This window comes from Mytilus californianus, unplaced genomic scaffold (genome assembly GCF_021869535.1).
Source record: "Mytilus californianus isolate M0D057914Y unplaced genomic scaffold, xbMytCali1.0.p SCAF_2, whole genome shotgun sequence".
NCBI classification, from domain to species: Eukaryota; Metazoa; Mollusca; class Bivalvia; order Mytilida; family Mytilidae; genus Mytilus; species Mytilus californianus.
Genome location: NW_026262668.1, coordinates 75,309,165 through 75,329,811, shown reverse-complemented (window position 1 = coordinate 75,329,811; position 20,647 = coordinate 75,309,165). Strand labels below are relative to the sequence as shown.

The 20,647-nt window shown below is 32.4% G+C and overlaps 1 protein-coding gene and 1 non-coding gene across 2 annotated transcripts in view; both read right to left on the bottom strand.

Moving 5' to 3' along the window:
• Window positions 1–11,927: 11,927 nt before the first annotated feature.
• LOC127728209 (proliferation-associated protein 2G4-like) overlaps window positions 11,928–20,647 on the bottom strand; it is a 77,558-nt gene continuing 68,838 nt past the window's right edge. Inside the window, exons 8-13 of the mRNA XM_052235440.1 lie at window positions 19,994–20,072; window positions 16,994–17,072; window positions 15,063–15,114; window positions 13,771–13,865; window positions 13,186–13,313; window positions 11,928–12,583 (exon numbers count right to left, since the gene is read on the bottom strand). Coding sequence (XP_052091400.1) covers window positions 12,476–12,583; window positions 13,186–13,313; window positions 13,771–13,865; window positions 15,063–15,114; window positions 16,994–17,072; window positions 19,994–20,072 — 541 coding nt within the window. The 3' untranslated portion in view covers window positions 11,928–12,475. The remainder of the gene's footprint in view (window positions 12,584–13,185; window positions 13,314–13,770; window positions 13,866–15,062; window positions 15,115–16,993; window positions 17,073–19,993; window positions 20,073–20,647) is intronic.
• On the bottom strand, window positions 16,740–16,870 carry LOC127731272 (small nucleolar RNA SNORA57). The gene has a single exon (XR_007995596.1). It is a non-coding gene; the product is annotated as a small nucleolar RNA SNORA57 (small nucleolar RNA).

Here is a 20,647-nt window from a genome sequence, read left to right as displayed (position 1 = left end):
TTTTTTACAAAATTTACTTCTAGATACTATCTTATGATCATAAACAAGCTTCTGTCCAAGTTTGGTACAAACCCAGGACAGTTTAAGAAAGTTATTAAAATTTTAAAAACGTTAACCCCATAGTGAATGTAATATTTCCCGGCAGAAAATCTAAGTCCATTTAAAAGTAAAATAAGGAAAAAATGGATTTATTTTTTTACAAAATTTACTTCTAGATACTATCTTATGATCATAAACAAGCTTCTGTCCAAGTTTGGTACAAACCCAGGACAGTTTAAGAAAGTTATTAAAATTTTAAAAACTTTAACCCCATAGTGAATGTAATATTTCCCGGCAGAAAAACTAAGTCCATTTATAAGTGAAATATGGAAAAAATGGAATTTTATTTTTACAAAATTTACTTCTGGATACTATCTTATGATCATAAACAAGCTTCTGTCCAAGTTTGGTAGAAATCCAGGATAGTTTAAGAAAGTTATTAAAATTTCAAAAACTTTAACCACAGAGTGAATATTTGTGGACGCCGCCGACGACAACGACGACGACGACGACGACGCCGACGCCGACGCCGACGGAATGTAGGATCGCTATGTCTCGCTTTTTCGACTAAAGTCGAAGGCTCGACAAAAATGCTTATTTTTGGCCCCTTATTCCTAAACTTGAACACAAGTTATTGTCTGGAAACTATACAAATGCTTATTTTTGGCCCTTTATTCCTAAACGTTTTGGGCAATTACCCCCAAACTCAATTCCAGCTTTCCCTTTGTGGTATGGAACCTTGCAGTACAATTTCAGAGAGATCCGTACACTTGAACACAAGTTATTGTCTGGAAGTTACAAAAATGCTTATTTTTGGCCCTTAATTCCTTCTGTTGGTACCATAACCCCCAAAATCAATCCCAACCTTCCTTTTGTGGTATTGAACCTTATGGTAAAATTTCATAGAGATCCATTCACTTAAACTTAAGTTATTGTGCGAAAACCAATGTGTCTTCGGACGACGACGACGCCAACGTCATACCAATATACGACCGCAAATGGCCGACAATTTCGGCCATGGCGACTTATTAGTAGATCTTGTCTTGTTGATCATTTTTCATTTCAAAATTTTTCTTTATCTATTAAGTTTTCAAGGCAAAAATCAAAAATTTTAAAATTTCTTTTAAAGGCAATAACACCTTCAAGAGAAGTCATCCGATAGTTTTGACGTTAATAGACAATAGGTAGGGCTCAATAAATTGAACATATCTGCCGCAGTCAGATTTTCTCTATTTATAGTGGTTTCCAAAATAATAGACAAACCTTGCATTATTCCCTTTGTTCTATTTTTAGCCAGGTCGACCATCGTGGTAGGCAGGAGGGGTAGTCAGATATTTTTTTAAACTAGATACCCCAAAGATGATTGTGGCCAAGTTTGGTTAAAGGAGTAGGTTCATGGAGGGTCAATATTGGCCCTATCATTCCATGAATTTTAAATTCAGTAATAAAAGTAAACATCTAATGACAAAATATTTTAAAATATCTGACAAATTCAAAATGAACAAGTTCTGATGCATTAGAGCACTTATGTCATTATTACGCCATAATTGTGCACTCTATTGAAGAAAGTCATTATTTTGGCTCCTGTTTTTGCTAAATCTTCAAACGACATTGGTCGTATGCCACCATGATTTTTTGTTAGGATGTGTATCTTATCCATACGTCTTTGTATAACAAATTTATTTTGGTCAAAGGGTGTGGCCAATGTTTTTCAGAAGAAAATAGACCTTACAAATGCATAATAAAATGCTTCGCTGGGCGCAGCTTGATACGACCGCAGAGGTCGAACCCTGAACAGTTGGGGCAAGTATGGACACAACATTCAAGCTTGATACAGCTCTGAATTTGAATTGTGATTAAATATTTGACACAGCATAGGTTTCTGACACAGAAAGAATGTGGTCTAAGAACTTGATTTTTTTTAATTTACCTATTATGGTCCAATGTCCAAAATCAAAATACATGGTTAGATTCAGCATATCAAAGAACCCCATATATTCAATTTTTGTTGAAATCAAACAAAGTTTAATTTTGGGCCCCAACTTGGACAAACTTGAAAACTGGGCCCATAATCAAAAATCTAAACACATGTTTAGATTCAGCATATCAAAGAACCCCAAGAATTCAATTTTTGTTAAAATCAAACTAAGTTTAATTTTGGACCCTTTTGACCTCAATATGAACCAATTTGATAGCGGGGCCCACAAATAAAAAATCTAAATACATGGTTAGATTCAGCATATCAAAGAACCCCATATATTCAATTTTTGTTGAAATCAAACAAAGTTTAATTTTGGACCCCAATTTGGACCAACTTGAAAACTGGGCCAAAAAAATCTAAAATCTAAATACATGTTTAAATTCAGCATATCAAAGAACCCCATATATTCAATTTTTGTTGAAATCAAACAAAGTTTAATTTGGACCCCAACTGGACCAACTTGAAAACTGGGCCCATAATCAAAAATCTAAACACATGTTTAGATTCAGCATATCAAAGAACCCCAAGAATTCAATTTTTGTTAAAATCAAACTAAGTTTAATTTTTGACCCTTTGGACCTCAATGTAGACCAATTTAAAATAAAATGCTCCGCAGGGCGCAGCTTGATACGACCGCAGAGGTCGAACCCTGAACAGTTGGGGGAAGTATGGACACAACATTCAAGCTTGATACAGCTTTGCATTTGGATTGTGATTAAATATTTGACACAGCATAGGTTTCTAACACAGAATGAATGTGGTCTAAGAACTTAAAAAATTTAAATTGGACATTCACCTATTATGGTCCAATATCCAAAATCTAAATACATGGTTAGATTCAGCATATCAAAGAACCCCAATAATTCAATTTTTGATGAAATCAAACAAAGTTTAATTTTGGACCCTTTTGACCTCAATGTGGACAAAGTTGATAACGGGGCCCAAAAATCAAAAATCTAAATACATGGTTAGATTCAGCATATCAAAGAACCCCATATATTCAATTTTTGTTGAAATCAAACAAAGTTTAATTTTGGACCCCGATTTGGACCAACTTGAAAACTGGGCCCATAATCAAATATCTAAATACATGTTTAGATTCAGCATATCAAAGAACCCTAAGAATTCAATTTTTGTTAAAATCAAACTAAGTTTAATTTTGGACCCTTTGGACCTTAATGTAGACCAATTTGAAAACGGAACCAAAAATTAAGAATCTAAATACACGGTTAGATTCGGCATATCAAAGAACCCCAATAATTCAATTTTTGATGAAATCAAACAAAGTTTAATTTTGGACCCTTTTGACCTCAATGTGGACAAAGTTGATAATGGGGCCCAAAAATCAAAAATCTAAATACATGGTTAGATTCAGCATATCAAAGAACCCCATATATTCAATTTTTGTTGAAATCAAACAAAGTTTAATTTTGGACCCCGATTTGGACCAACTTGAAAACTGGGCCCATAATCAAAAATCTAAATACATGTTTAGATTCAGCATTCAAAGAACCCTAAGAATTCAATTTTTGTTAAAATCAAACAAAGTTTAATTTTGGACCCTTTGGACCTTAATGTAGACCAAGTTGAAAACGGAACCAAAAATTAAGAATCTAAATACACGGTTAGATTCGGCATATCAAAGAACCCCAATAATTCAATTTCTGTTGAAATCAAACAAAGTTTAATTTTGGACACTGATTTGGACCAACTTGAAAACTGGGCCCATAATCAAAAATCTAAATACATGGTTAGATTCAGCATATCAAAGAACCCCATATATTCAATTTTTGTTGAAATCAAACAAAGTTTAATTTTGGACCCCGATTTGGACCAACTTGAAAACTGGGCCCATAATCAAAAATCTAAATACATGGTTAGATTCAGCATATCAAAGAACCCCATATATTCAATTTTTGTTGAAATCAAACAAAGTTTAATTTTGGACCCCGATTTGGACCAACTTGAAAACTGGGCCCATAATCAAAAATCTAAATACATGGTTAGATTCAGCATATCAAAGAACCCCATATATTCAATTTTTGTTGAAATCAAACAAAGTTTAATTTTGGACCCTTTTGACCTCAATGTGGACAAAGTTGATAACAGGGCCCAAAAATCAAAAATCTAAATACATGGTTAGATTCAGCATATCAAAGAACCCCATATATTCAATTTTTATTGAAATCAAACAAAGTTTAATTTTGGACCCCGATTTGGACCAACTTGAAAACTGGGCCCATAATCAAAAATCTAAATACATGGTTAGATTCAGCATATCAAAGAACCCCATATATTCAATTTTTGTTGAAATCAAACAAAGTTTAATTTTGGACCCCGATTTGGACCAACTTGAAAACTGGGCCCATAATCAAAAATCTAAATACATGTTTAGATTCAGCATATCAGAGAACCCTAAGAATTCAATTTTTGTTAAAATCAAACAAAGTTTAATTTTGGACCCTTTGGACCTTAATGTAGACCAATTTGAAAACGGAACCAAAAATTAAGAATCTAAATACACGGTTAGATTCGGCATATCAAAGAACCCCAATAATTCAATTTCTGATGAAATCAAACAAAGTTAAATTTTGGACCCTTTGGACCTCAATGTGGACCAATTTAAAAACGGGGCCCAAAATCCAAAAACTTAATACACGGTTAGATTCAGCATATTAAAGAACCCCAAGAATTCAAGAATAAAACCCTATTGAAATTGATCAAGAAATAAGCAATTTATACGAAGTATATTCTTTTGAACAATACTATGCAATTGAATATTTCTTGCTATTGCGCAATACTGTACAATTGACAATTTCTTGCTATTGCGCAATATTGTGCTATTGGATATTTCTTGCTATTGCGCAATACTGTGCAATTGGAGATTTCTTGCTATTGTGCAATACTGTGCAATTGAACATTTCTTGCTATTGTGCAATACTGTGCAATTGAAAATTTCTTGCTATTGCACAATACTTATTATATAATAATTTACAAATTCTGTTTGGTGTGTATCTCCTACCATATCATTATTATTTGCTTTTAAATATAAATCAGAAATAACCAACTTAAAATGGAAAATTTTAAAAGAAAAAAAAAGGTAAAAAAGAAAAAAAAAGAAAAAAAAAAAAAATCCCCCCCCCCAAAAAATTTTATGAACCCCCTTATGATTCATCACCCCCAAACTCAATCCCAGCCTTCCCTTTGTGGTATGGTACCTTGCAGTACAATTTCAGAGAGATCCATACACTTGAACACAAGTTATTGTCTGGAAACTAGAAAAATGCTTATTTTTGGCCCCTTTTTGGCCCCCAATTCCTAAACGTTTCGGGCAATTACCCCCAAACTCAATTCCAGCTTTCCCTTTGTGATATGGAACCTTGTAGTACAATTTCAGAAATATCCAAACACTTACACACAAGTTATTGTCATGAAACTAGAAAAATGCTTGTTTTTTGCCCCTTTTGTGGCCCCTAATTCCTAAAATTTTGAGGCAATTACCCCCAAAATCAATAACAGCCTTCCCTTTGTGATATGGAACCTTGTGGTACAATGTCAGAGAGATCCATACACTTACACACAAGTTATTGTCTGGAAGTTACAAAAATGCTTATTTTTGGCCCCTTTTTGGCCCCTAATTCCTTAACTGTTGGTACCATAACCCCCAAAATCAATCCCAACCTTCCTTTCGTGGTATAGAACCTTATGGTAAAATTTCATGGAGATCCATTCACTTAAACTAAAGTTAGAGTGCGAAAACCAATGTGTCTTCGGACGACGCCGGACGACGACGACGACGCCGACGACGCCGACGACGACGACGACGACGACGACGACGACGCCAACGTCATACCAATATACGACCAAAAAATTTTTAATTTTTGCGGTCGTATAAAAATCTAAATACACGGTTAGATTTGGCATATCAAAGAACCCCAATAATTCAATTTTTGATGAAATCAAACGAAGTTTAATTTTGGACCCTTTTGACCTCAATATGAACCAATTTGATAACGGGGCCCACAAATAAAAAATCTAAATACATGGTTAGATTCAGCATATCAAAGAACCCCATATATTCAATTTTTGTTGAAATCAAACAAAGTTTAATTTTGGACCCCAATTTGGACCAACTTGAAAACTGGACCCAAAATTAAAAATCTAAATACACGGTTAGATTCGGCATAACAAATAAATAAATGTGGTCAAAGATTTTACAAATCTAATGCACCATACTGTGCAATTAAAGATTACTTCTTGAAATTTTTCAATATTTGAAATATGAAAAAAAAATAATATTTGAAGAATAATTTTGTTAATTTCTGAAATCTGAAATGAGAAAAAATTGACCCCCCACAATTTCTTTTTACCCCCCCCCCCCCCTTTTTTTCCCCAAATAAATTATTTCCCTCAAAATATGGTCATAATCTCAATTCAAATTTCCAATGGAGTTTGCAACCATAATTACCCATTTAAATTTACCATAGTGATAACTTAATCCATTTCATAATAGAATTTAAAATATAGTGTCAAATCTTTCATATGGATTTTTTTGTAAAAAAAACAGATGCAACATTTGCAGATATTTTTACTGGTCTTCCTTTATAAATATGCATTTCTTTAAACATAATTTAAAAGCAGTGTAAGGGAAGTAACCAAAACGTTGTATTTGGATTACCTCCCTTACACTGTTTTAAATTATCTTAATTGTTCATTAACCATTACTTTATACATAATTTAAAAGCAGTGTAAGGGAGGTAATTTCAATGATGTATTTGATTTATCTCCCTTACACTGCTTTAAATTATGTTTTGTACTAAAGTATTTGTCCATTAACCAGGACAACATTGTTTTTCCCCCTTTTATGCCCCTAATTCCTGAACGGTTTGAGCCATAACCCCCCAAAGCAAATCCTAACCATCCCTTTGTGGTATGGAAACTTGTAGTATAATTTCAGAGAGATCCATACACCGTTCCACAGTTATTGTCTGGAAACTAGAAAATGCTTATTTTTGGCCCCATTTTGGTCCCTAATTCCTTAACTGTTGGTACCATAAACCCCAAAATCAATCCCAACCTTCCTTTTGTGGTATTGAACCTTATGGTAAAATTTCATAGAGATCCATTCACTTAAACTAAAGTTAGAGTGCGAAAACCAATGTGTCTTCGGACGACGACGACGACGACGACGCCAACGTCATACCAATATACGACCAAAAAAATTTTAATTTTTGCGGTCGTATAAAAACAGGCAATTGTGAAAAAAATTAAATATTTGAAGATTACAATATTTTTTTCTTCATTTTCTTCAATATTTACATATAATTTGAAAAAAAGTAGGAGCACACTCAAGTTAGCAAAAATGTATAATTAGGAACATGCCTCTAAAAATGTTTTGTTGTTGAATAAGTCTGATGTTTCCCCATACCAAATATGCTAGGAAACTTTGTCAAATAAAATGCTCCGCTGGGCGCAGCTTGATACGACCGCAGAGGTCGAACCCTGAACAGTTGAGGCAAGTATGGACACAACATTCAAGCTTGATTGATACAGCACTGAATTTGGATTGTGCTTAAATATTTTACACAGCATATGTTTCTGACACAGAATGAATGTGGTCTAAGAACTTAAAATTTTTAATTTACCTTTTCAAACCATATCATTATTATTTGCTTTTATATATAAATCAGAAATAACCAATGGAAAATTTTAAAGAAAAAAAAACCCTCTCCCAAATTTTTTGAACACCCTTATGATTCATCACCCCCAAACTCAATCCCAGCCTTCCCTTTGTGGTATGGTACCTTGCAGTACAATTTCAGAGAGATCCATACACTTGAACACAAGTTATTGTTTGGAAACTAGAAAAATGCTTGTTTTTAGGCCCTTTATTCCTAAACGTTTAGGGCAATTACCCCCAAACTCAAACCAAGCTTTCCCTTTGTGATATGGAACCTTGTAGTACAATTTCATAAAGATCTATACACTTACACACAAGTTATTGTCCTGAAACTAGAAAAATGCTTGTTTTTTGCCCCTTTTTGGCCCCTAATTCCTAAAATTTTGGGGAAATTACCCCCAAAATCAATCCCAGCCTTCCCTTTGTGGTATGGTACCTTGCAGTACAATTTCAGAGAGATCCATACACTTGAACACAAGTTATTGTCTGGAAACTAGAAAAATGCTTGTTTTTTGCCCCCTAATTCCTAAAATTTTGAGAAAATTACCCCCAAAATCAATCCCAGCATTCCCTTTGTGATATGGAACCTTGTGGTACAATGTCAGCGAGATCCATACACTAACACACAAGTTATGTCTGGAAGTTACAAAAATGCTTATTTTTGGCCCCTAATTCCTTAACTGTTGGTACCATAACCCCCAAAATCAATCCCAACCTTCCTTTTGTGGTATTGAACCTTATGGTAAAATTTCATAGAGATCCATTCACTTAAACTAAAGTTAGAGTGCGAAAACCAATGTGTCTTCGGATGACGACGACGACAACGCCAACGTCATACCAATATACAACCGCATAAAAATAGCTTTCTTGAACTATAGCTTATTATGGTGTCATTGTAATGTTAAATAAGGTTGAAAATTGTGAATAATTTTGTTATTCTTTTAATCTCTTAACATCTCATTATCCTGTGAATTTGCAAGTTATTTACATATTTTGGGGTTGAAATGGGTTGAATTCCCTAATCCCTTTCACAACTTTACTATCACTAAGTTGTTGTGATAAAACATCAACACAACTATTGTCGACATACAATAACGCTGTGAACATACTAATACCATATTATGATTACAAAGGTATAATCAAAGGGCTAGAAAGACAGTTTCTGTCTGAATTCAATGTTTTTGTGACTTTCAGTTTTTTTCATCATTTTATGACTTTTCAGAACAAGTTATTGACAATTCAGATCCTAAAATTAAAACCTTAAAAAATAAAATTTAGCCAAATTAAACACTTTTTCAAGTACAATATTACAAACATGCTAAATTACTGCCACTTGATGTCCAGAAGAATCCATATCAGAAAACTGGATCCATTTGTAATTTGAGGTTCCTTTGAGGTTCCAACTTCCTATTGCAAATATGACCTTGAATGAATTTGAGGTTCCAACTTCCTAATGCAAAATTGACCTTGGAAGGATTTGGTTATTCTTTTTAGATCCCTTTGGTCATATGGCTCCTCACCTATTCAAGTACTTTACATCCTTTGGTTTAAGCCTTTCATATGAAGGTAAATCTAGAAAAACGCCTCAGACGCATCAAATTTATGGTGTTATTTCCATGTACTAGCACTAGGTTTATAACTCTACTGGATGACTGCTAGTCCCCAAGTCATCACTCAGTAGTCAGTGCTTCAGTGATGACAATAAATAACATATGTTTCTCAAATTCTCAAATGATAAATTTAGAAAATTTTAAAGAGTCTTAAGGTTCCAACTCCCTCCAGCAAATTTGGCCTTAGATTGCTCTAGCTATTCTTTTTATGTTTCTTTCGGTCATATAGCTCCTTACATATCCAAGTACTTGTACATTCTTGGCTTTCAAATTTTCGAGTTTGAGAGCATTCTTGATGAAGGTAAATCAGGACAAGCACTTTGAAAACTTTATCTTAAAATATCCAAAGAATGAGATTGCAATGAAATAAACTGAGCTTGGTTCTATCTTATGCATATGAAAGGGCTAGGAGAAATAAATGGGGAATGTGTCCATGGGACACAGATGATGCCCCCGCTTGCATATCATATAAAGTTATTAAGGGACATAACTGAAGAACTGTAAAAGTGACGCTACCCAAATTTGTTATTGATCTGAGTTTTGTAGTAATAAGTATTGTGTATAAGTTTCATAACATTTGGTTAAGACAAGCTTAAGTTAGAGAACAGAAGTGAAAAATTCAGCAGAATTTTTTCCATTTGTAATGGGGCATAACTCTAGAACAGTAAAAGTGATGCCACCTAAATTCAAACTTGATCTGTATTTTATGGTAATAAGCATTGTGTATAAGTTTCAAAACATTTGGTCGAGGCAAACTAAAGTTAGAGAACGGAAACGAAAAATTCAGCAATTTTTCCATTTGTAAAGGAGCATAACTCTAGAACAGTAAAAGTAACGCCACCAAAATTCAAACTTGATCTGTGTTTTGTGATAATAAACATTGTGTATAAGTTTGGAAACATTTGGTTGAGGCAAACTAAAGTTAGAGAATGGAAACGAAAAATTCAGCAATTTTTCCATTTGTTAAGGAGCATAACTCTAGAACAGTAAAAGTGACGCCACCAAAATTCACACTTGATCTGTGTTTTGTGGTAATAAGCATTGTGTACAAGTTTCATAACATTTGGTTGAGGCAAACTAAAGTTAGAGAACGGAAACGAAAAATTCAGCAATTTTTCCATTTGTAAAGGAGCATAACTCTAGAACAGTAAAAGTAACGCCACCAAAATTCAAACTTGATCTGTGTTTTGTGATAATAAACATTGTGTATAAGTTTGGAAACATTTGGTTGAGGCAAACTAAAGTTAGAGAATGGAAACGAAAAATTCAGCAATTTTTCCATTTGTAAAGGAGCATAACTCTAGAACGGTAAAAGTGACGCCACCAAAATTCAAACTTGATCTGTGTTTTGTGGTAATAAGCATTGTGTATAAGTTTCATAACATTTAGTTGAGGCAAACTGAAGTTAAGAGATCGGAAACAAAAAATTTAGCAATTTTTCCATTTGTAAAAGGGCATAACTCTAGAACAGTTAAAGTGATGACACCAAAATTCAAATCTGATCTGTGTTTCGTGGTAATAAGCAAATGTATAAGTTTCATAACATTTGGTTGAGGCAAACTAAAGTTAGAGAACAGAAACCAATTTTGGAACGAACATACAGACGGACAAGGGTAAAACTTAATGCCTCCTCCGCCACGGCGGGGGCATAATAAACTGCTTCGCTGAGCGCAGCTAGATACGCCCGCAGAGGTCCAACCCTGAACAGTTGGGGCAAAAATGGACACAATATTCAAGCTTGATTCAGGTCTGAATTTGGATTGTAATTAAATATTTGACATATTATAGGTTTCTGAATAAATGTATTCAAAGAACTTGAAATTGGTTATATCAATTGAATTTATGTTCAATTAAAGATTTCTTGCTGTTGTGCAATACTTAGTAAATCTGTTGTCAGACTATAAACAAATAAAGTTCAATTAATTCTCAATGTCATATTAGAAATTTATGAAAATAAAAAGGGAGCTTACATCAATAGATATAAACAATTCACCAAAGTTTCATAAGAATTGCTGAAAGCATTTTTGAGTTTTTGTCCGATAACTGGAAAATTCCCCCCTTTTTTTTTATGAATAAAACCCTGTAACTCGGAAACGTAAAATCTAAAATTTATAAAAATCAAAAGGGAGCTCATGTCAATAGATATAAACAATTCACCACAATTTCTTGCAAGTTGGTGAAAGCATTCTTGACTTATTGTCCGAAAACTGGAAAATCCCCCTTTTTTTTAATGAATAAAACCCCATAACTCGGAAGCGTAAAATCTAAATTCTATAAAAAACGAAAGGGAGCTCACATCAATAGATATAAACAATTCACCAAAGTTTTATGCAAATTGGTTAAAGCAATTTTGAGTTAATGTCCGACATGTTGACGACTGACGGACGGACGGACAACGGTATATTCCATAATACGTCCCGTAAACGGGCGTATAAAAACCAATTGTCCAGTTTTTACAGGGAAAGCCCTTATAAACTACAAAATTTATAATACTAAGATGGGTTCAAACTCATACAAAGGATTTGGTAGTTCAATCATATATGTGTGCTGTTAGAAATCAAAGATGACTGCTATATTTTGAATCTAAAGCAGAAGGCAATGACAATAACAAGTCAAATAACTGGGCCAAAACAAATTTATTCTGGAGGAGACAGTACTGAGATTCTGACAATCACATTAACAGTACAAATTATAAATGCTTTCAATTCTATTTCTGATTTATGGATTCTTTTGCTTTCTTATATTTCTCTCTCTCAATAACATCGTATTTTCATAAGAGCACTACAGTGAAGGGTTTAGACTTATATCGAATAACACAGAGTTCCAATTTTGCTCTAAAAGTAAACCAAATTGTTTCCCTATTTTGTAAAACTTCTAGTTAATAGTTATACAATGTTGCATGTTACTCCTACAAATGTATCTAAGTATAAATACTTATTTCTAATATGTATAACAAATTTAATAAATATATAAAATAAATAGCTCATTTCTTTGTTTAACATGATGACAACTGTAACTATTAAAATGCTACCTTTAATCAACAGTAAAAATGATTTCATTATTTAATATTGTCACTTGCATTCCAGAATTTTTCATAATCAATTTACACGGATCCCAGTCTAGTAGCACTTTTAAAGTAGGTCACTATGACCTTAAATATCATTTTCAATCCTCATTGGCTTCTCCTCCCCCAATTTCAGCATCAACAGATTTTCCAGCCTTCTTCTTCTTCTTTTTGGCAGCCTTTCGTGAAGCGGAAATGGCCAGTATTGCCTGAAATTTAAAGAAAATTAAAATAAACTCTTAACTGTAGAAAAATAGCTGAAAATAGAAGGGGCAATAAAGCCTTTTAAAGTTCCATACATGGTCTTAATTTCCTCTAATATGACTTAATTTACTGGTGTTCATGGAATAAATATAAATATCACATTTGATCAGAAACAATAGCAATAAGCCATGACAAAATTGTTTATTTTGTATAAGCTCTTTTTTTCAATGTTTTGGATTGATAAACTGCTTCGCTTGTTGACGACAGACGGACAATGGTATACCATAATACGTCCCGTAAACGGGCGTATAAAAAAGTATGGGTGCACAAAAAAAACAACTGTATACTTGGTGAAATTATGGAAAAGAAAGCTTCTCTAAAAATGTTTTATTATTTTGCTGCTTCATCAACGAAAGATGGATGGAAAACTTCATAAAATGGGGATTTTTTATTCTCAAAATTATTGACATTAAATAAGTTTTCATCAAGTATTTTCGGTTATGAAATTGAGAAGAGCATGACAAAAATGAATAGATCCCTATGTCTTCAGCAATGCAAGTGTCACAATAAAATGATAACACTGTTTTTCTTGTAATTTTATACTCACTTTTAATTCAGGATCCTCTACAGATTTTTCTGATTCATATAATTCTGCTTCAAATGGGAGTCCTGTGATCTTCAGTGGACCATTGGGCATCAGCAGTACTGTGAATTTATATTGAGCTACGAACTCACCTGCAAGACAAGTTTTATTCTTTGACAAACCATACAATTATTTTTTTTTTGGATATTACAGTATAACTTTAAAAGAGTTATAACAAATGAAAAATTGCCCCCGGAGAGCACATGTCAGTCCATACAACGGTGAGAACGGATGGTGTCATACATGTAAAAATAAGACCTTCTGATTCAATTAAAAAACAATCAATTCTTGATTTCTAATAACAAATTCCTTATGTGAAGTTCAATACATTGCATTTCATTAATAAATGAGGGTCAGTTTTAAAGATATTTTAGGTATAATATTATAATATCTATCTTAATAAATTTCACTTATGTATGGCATAGATTAAAATACAAATAAAGAATGTTCTCTTTATGAATATGAACACTACTATGTTCTTATTCACAAGAGTTTGAAATCCAAATAGATACTGCTTAAGTCATTATTTCTTTAATCAAGAACACTTACTCTCTTTTTCATAAAGGACAGAGAAAGGTACCATTAAGTCATGTTTGACACATTCAACTACACCCATCTTTGCTTTCTTCTCATCCTCACATAACCTGGAAAAAAATAATGTACTTGTTTAATCTAAAAAAAAGTATTGTAAAACTTATTAACAGATCTGTAATCACATGTACTTATTTTCAGCTGTGATATATGTGAATAAATAAAACGACAAAAAAACCCACCAAAAAGTTTTTTTAATAAAAATATGAGTTCTGAGTTGGTTCCTTTTAAATCTGCATCCAGTCTGATGGGGATGTTCAATCTATACCACATGTAGGCTAAGAATTCATAACTGAAAATAATGTCATGTGGTGACCTGTTACTAGGTTATATTCCTCATTCTACCCAATAGAACCTAGTTTTCTAGTGGCAGTAAAACAAAAATTTTACCTTTTCTCCTGGTCCAAAAACTCTACTCCAACTTGTTTTTGGACATTGACAAAAATAATCCATGCTCCCAGAGTTTGAAAAATTCTAAAATTTGTTGAAGAGAATTGCCATCCATACTTTAAATTCAGAATTTTTTGTAAAAATTTTGAATGGATAGGTTTCGCAAAAATACTTGCTACTTTTGTCTGTTTAGCAACAATCACAACAATAAATGCACACATATCTGAATTTATAGCATCTGAAAATTGCCTGCAAAGTGCAATTCATCATAAGAAAGTTCCAGAAGAAACATCAAATCATATTTGATACAGAAGCTGAGAAATAATTCTATTCTCAGTTGGTTACAGGTATATAATTTCAAAGTATTCTAGGAATGTCTAACAGGAAAGTGACTGTCTGGCAGATCATACACAGTACAACTCTTAATAATAATAATGTTACTGACTAAATATCAAAACTTTCAGTTGGATTAAACAAACAGACATAGTGATTGCAGTATACCACACACTCAGTTAGTGGGGGTATAATATAAACAACTGTTCAGATCTTATTTAACTTGTCCTCATCTTGAATATGCATTAAATATTTGCCATGAAAGTTAGGCAACCTAAAATCTTCAAATTTTCTAAGTATAGAATAATGTTATCAAACTTTCTAACAGTTATTCTTTATACTGTCTACTCATGTATGAACTTGCTCTATATGGCTGTCATTGTCCAGAATGGAAATATGCATCAAAGTCTAAAAGTACCAATATACCTGTTTTCAGAAAAATTCACATCAATTGTTAAAATAATTGTCTTATTTGTTTATTTTTTTTTTAACAACAAAAAACCAAAGATATAATGTATCAGTCTTACCTTAATGAAAAGGGCATTAATCCAAATCTTTTATCTACATCACTTAAAAATTCTGAAAAAAAAACAAAGGAAATATGTTATATACTGTTCTATATCACTGTACTATATAATATGAAGACAATATGCATATACTGCACAGTAATTGAAAACCATGCTGTAGAAAAAGTGACAAGATGTAATCTGTTACATGTATGCAAGGATACTTTCAGTTACTCCTTCATTACATTTGGCCATTTTTTTAAACCCATCATCCATAATTTTTATTTTCATTTGCAATAAAATTGTATTTTCTACCATTGCCATTATTAACAGAAAAAAATATAATGTGGTGCCAACCCTCCAACAAATTATTTCCTGGAATAGCCCTGATAAATGTTCATTAAAAATAAAGATAGAGGAAAAGGAAAAAGGCCACCTTTTTGGCCCCTTGAATTGGAAAAAAATCAAAAATAGTAAAAAATAATGACTGCAGAGGTCGAACCCTGAACAGTTGGGGCAAGTTTGGACACAATGTTCAAGCTTGATACTGTCTTAATTTGGATTGTGATCAAATTTTTGACATAATATAGGTTTCTGACACAAAATAAATGTGGTCAAAGACCTTAAAAATTTGAAATGGGACTTTTAATTTACCTAGTATGGTCTGATATCCAAAATCTAACAACAAGTTTAATTTTGGACCCTTCAAACCTTAATATGGACTAATTTGAAAACAGGGCCCAAAATAATAAATCTAAATGCACAATAAGATTCAGCATATCATAGAGCCACAATAATTCAGTTTTTGATGAAATCAAACAAAGTTTAATTTTGGACCCCTTGGACCTCAATGTAGACCAATTTAAAAATGGGGCCCAATATCCAAAATAGTAATACAAGGTTAGAACCCCCAAAAATTAAAGACCTTAAATTAATCCCATTGAAATTGGTTAAAAGATTTGTATTTATTTTCAATTGAAGATGTCTTGCTATTGCACAATACTGTGCTGTTGCACCATTCTTAGTTAATCTGTTATATATAATAATTTACACACCCTGTTTGGTGTGTATCTCCTGCCATATCAGTATTTGTTGCTTTTATATATAAATCAGAAATAATCTATGTAAAAATGGAAAATTTTTGGAAAAAAAACCCCTAAAAATTATGAAAAAAATCCCCCCCCCCCCCCAAAAAAAAAAATTGCCAAAAAATTGAAATTTCAAAAATTTTGAAAAAAAAAAATTACCCCCCCCCCCCCCAATTTTTTTTTTTTTTAATTTAGAAGATTATTTTCTTTTCAGGAAAAATGTACAATTTCAGAGAGTTCCATAAACTTTAACACAAGTTATTGTCTGGAAACTAGAAAAATGCTTGTTTTTGGCCCTTTTCCTAAACTGTTGGTACCATAACCCCCAAAATCAATCCCAACCTTCCTTTCGTGGTATTGAACCTTCTGGTAAAGTTTCATAGAGATCCATTCACTTAAAACTAAAGTTATTGTCCGGAAACCAAATGTGTCTTCGGACACCGACAACATGATAGCAATATACGAACACAAATTTTTTGCGGTTGTATAAAAACCAATCTTCAGATGTTCACAAGACATTAATTAGTCTCTCAGAATTTATGAATTGAATTAAAAGAAAATTTCTATGTGCAAGTAGGAAATTTTGTAAGAAATGAACTATAGATTGGTTGACTGTTGTGAACATAGAGGAGGGATCTGAAGTATGTAGAACTTCAGCACCGAAGACAGTCCACATTTTATATACCACCATCACATACATGGTAAGTTACAATTCAAACTTAACATGCCAAGAATAAGTGGTTAGTTTTACTATGGAGCATAAATTAATATATTTCAAATTCTTGAAAAAAGTTAAACTTGGTAATTATTTGTTCAGTACAATGTAATGCTACATCTTGGCCAATAGCTGTATTTCCAACTTACGCCTGGAAGCTTTCATTTTGAGTTGATAGACAATATCCTTTTTCTTATATACTGTAGTTCTAGTGTCGAGTTCTCTTCCCTGAAACACAAAACAAAGATGCTGGTATTTTTAACTAAGTAACAGTAGAAAACACACATCATATAAACCATATAGTAGTGCAAAATACACCAAATATCAATTGGTTCATCATAAAATAAATGACGAGTCATTTACACAAGTTAACATTACTTTTACCAAACTCAAAATAATTGGTAAGTTTTATCAATCAAAAAGATGTGTTCATGTTTGAATCATAATAATTTGGGAGGAAGATAAAGGACTGCTCACCTAAACAAGCTAAATAAAAAAAAGAAAACATGCTGTTTCTCTTATAAAATTCGTAAGGGTTCCGCGGAACCCAGTGTCTCGCCTACTTTTTCTGTTAATTGCAGGCTCAACAAAAAGGAGGAAGTAAATCAATAAAAATATTCCACTTGATACTATCTTTTGATTGTAAGAAGCTTCTGTCCAAGTTTGGTAAAAATCAAGGATAGTTTATGAATCAAATAAATGTTTAAAAACTTTAACTGCAACCTGAATGTAATGTTAACTGGAAAAAACAAATTTCCTTCTAGATACTAGCATTTGATCATAAACAAGCTTCTGTCCAAATTTGGTACAAATCCAAAATAGTATAAGAAAGTTATTAAAATTTTAAAAACTTTAAACCACAGAGTGAATGTGTTGTTTCCTGGCAGAAAATCCAAGTCCATTTAAAAGTAAAATACGGAAAATGGATTTATTTTTTTTACAAAATTTCCTTCTAGATACTAGCTTTTGATCATAAACAAGCTTCTGTCCAAGTTTGGTACAAATCCAAAATAGTATAAGAAAGTTATTAAAATTTTAAAAACTTTAAACCACAGAGTGAATGTGTTGTTTCCTGGCAGAAAATCTAAGTCCATTTAAAAGTAAAATACGGAAAGAATGAATTTATTTTTTTAAAAAATTTCCTTCTAGATACTAGCTTTTGATCATAAACAAGCTTCTGTCCAAGTTTGGTACAAATCCAAAATAGTATAAGAAAGTTATTAAAATTTTAAAAACTTTAACCACAGAGTGAATGTGTTGTTTCCTGGCAGAAAATCCAAGTCCATTTAAAAGTAAAATACGGAAAAGATGAATTTGTTTTTTTTACAAAATTTCCTTCTAGATACTAGCTTTTGATCATAAACAAGCTTCTGTCCAAGTTTGGTACAAATCCAAAATAGTATAAGAAAGTTATTAAAATTTTAAAAACTTTAAACCACAGAGTGAATGTGTTGTTTCCTGGCAGAAAATCTAAGTCCATTTAAAAGTAAAATACGGAAAGAATGAATTTATTTTTTTACAAAATTTCCTTCTAGATACTAGCTTTTGATCATAAACAAGCTTCTGTCCAAGTTTGGTACAAATCCAAAATAGTATAAGAAAGTTATTAAAATTTTAAAAACTTTAACCACAGAGTGAATGTGTTGTTTCCTGGCAGAAAATCCAAGTCCATTTAAAAGTAAAATACGGAAAAGATGAATTTGTTTTTTTTACAAAATTTCCTTCTAGATACATGTACTATCTTATGATCATAAACAAGCTTCTGTCCAAGTTTGGTAGAAATCCAAAATAGTATAAGAAAGTTATTAAAATTTCAAAAACTTTAACCACAGAGTGAATATCTTCTCCTGGCTTAGTTGTTTTGTTCCAAGATTTTTAGTGCCATTTTCTAGAAGTCCATACAAAAAACTTTTGGTTACAACATATACTGCGCATAATAATGTGATTTATGTTTGGCAGTGTTTTCCAACAAATATAATTATCAAAGGACACATTCCCCACATCTATAGTAGATAGAAATTGTTCAAAGCTGGTGTTATAACCCTGTATTTTATAATGTATAGTATATTGGACATGTAAGCTGGATTATACATCCTAGGGAACCTACCAGTAATCAGACTACACGAATGAATTTTATTTTTACAGGACATTCGGTCTGGTAAACAACCTAGCTTTACCAGACCGAATGAAAGTTTACCAGACCAATTTTTTTTAACATCTAATTGTATATTATCCGACAAAATACAAATACTTATGATTTGTTGTGCCCTACTCCTCTCCAAAAATGCACAAAAACGAAATCATGTGACAAGAGTGTAAAAGTGATGAAAGTTGTGCACAATTGCTTGAATGCATTTCAGTGATAAAGAAAAGTGATGTCACATTTTATTGGATTTTGACATGAAAATTATTTGTGAACTAAAATTATTTAGAGTTTGTGTATAAAATATTTCCTGTTTCTTCTTTCTTTTTCATATATCTTTTGGTTTTCAATTCTAGTGTTTATATTTCATAGCTGTATTTCCTGACCTGCTTGGATTTGTTTTTAATTCATTTATTGTATTTGATCGGCAAACCTGGAATTAGACTTATCTGTTCCCGGAATCTGATCCGGTATAATTGTCTACATTTCCGGTTGATGGCAGCCATTGTTGTTTTCGTCATTCAGATATGTTTTTACTCGGATTTACACATTACTTGTTGGCGATTTTCGGCATAAAGCTAGCGGTTGATCAAAATAAACATCGCTGTCATGAATAATAAAGATGAAAATGAATTTTGAGATCATTTGGGAATTTTGCTAGAATGCTAGAAAAATGCTTGAATAAAAAAACAACACCGGACATTCGGACCGGAATTCAACAAAATTTTACCAGACCGATCCATTATTCACCGGATTTGTCCGACGAATTTTGTGTAGTCTGATACTTGTGTATGTCAGAATTTTGGAAGTACAAATATGAATCTAGGTAAGGTAGAAATAAAACTTATAAACTTATATATGTATGATAAACTTATACAAGTATGTACATTAGTTTCCTTTCAATTGGTCGAGTCATTCATGATATTTTAGATTTTTTTTAGCACATATCAGAAAACAGATGATGAAAGCCGAGTCATGATATAGCTCAATATGGCCTTTTACTGACCTTGCCTTCTCCTGAACTGATTAGCACATCTACAGCATAAACTTCATGTACATCAAATTCACATTTATCATGTTCTTTTCTGAAAAATAATATATTCAGCACATAAAAAATTGAGTCAAAGTCAAAGTCAGAATTGAAAAAAAAAATTTATTGCATTGTTAAAGGGTAGAAACTAAATTTTCCATCAAGTTCAATGACAGGTAAACTGCACTATTTGGTGATGTTTACTTTAATTAGAAAGAACAATAGAAGCCTGAAGTTTATACAGCTACTTCTACCTGGGTGATTAAATTGAAAATAAAGGATGGTTTTGATTTTCCCCTTCAGACCTTAATATTGAAATAGTAAGCAAACTGTTGATGACGTGTTCTACAACTGTCAGACTAAGAGCCTAACATTACCTTGGAGGACCAAAAACACACCCCTAGATCAGAGCAAGTTTCTCTGTTGTCAGATTTAGAGCATGAACTAACTGTGTAGAATGAGAGACACCCTAACTAACTATATACATAATCCAACCTAAATAATATCATATCTTAGTCATCTATACATCTGGCATAATGACTGTATCTGGACTTTTAGAAGAGAGTAAAAAGACTTTCTTTGGATAAGGCATAGGAAACCCCACAAAAATACACAGATATTTGCAAGAAG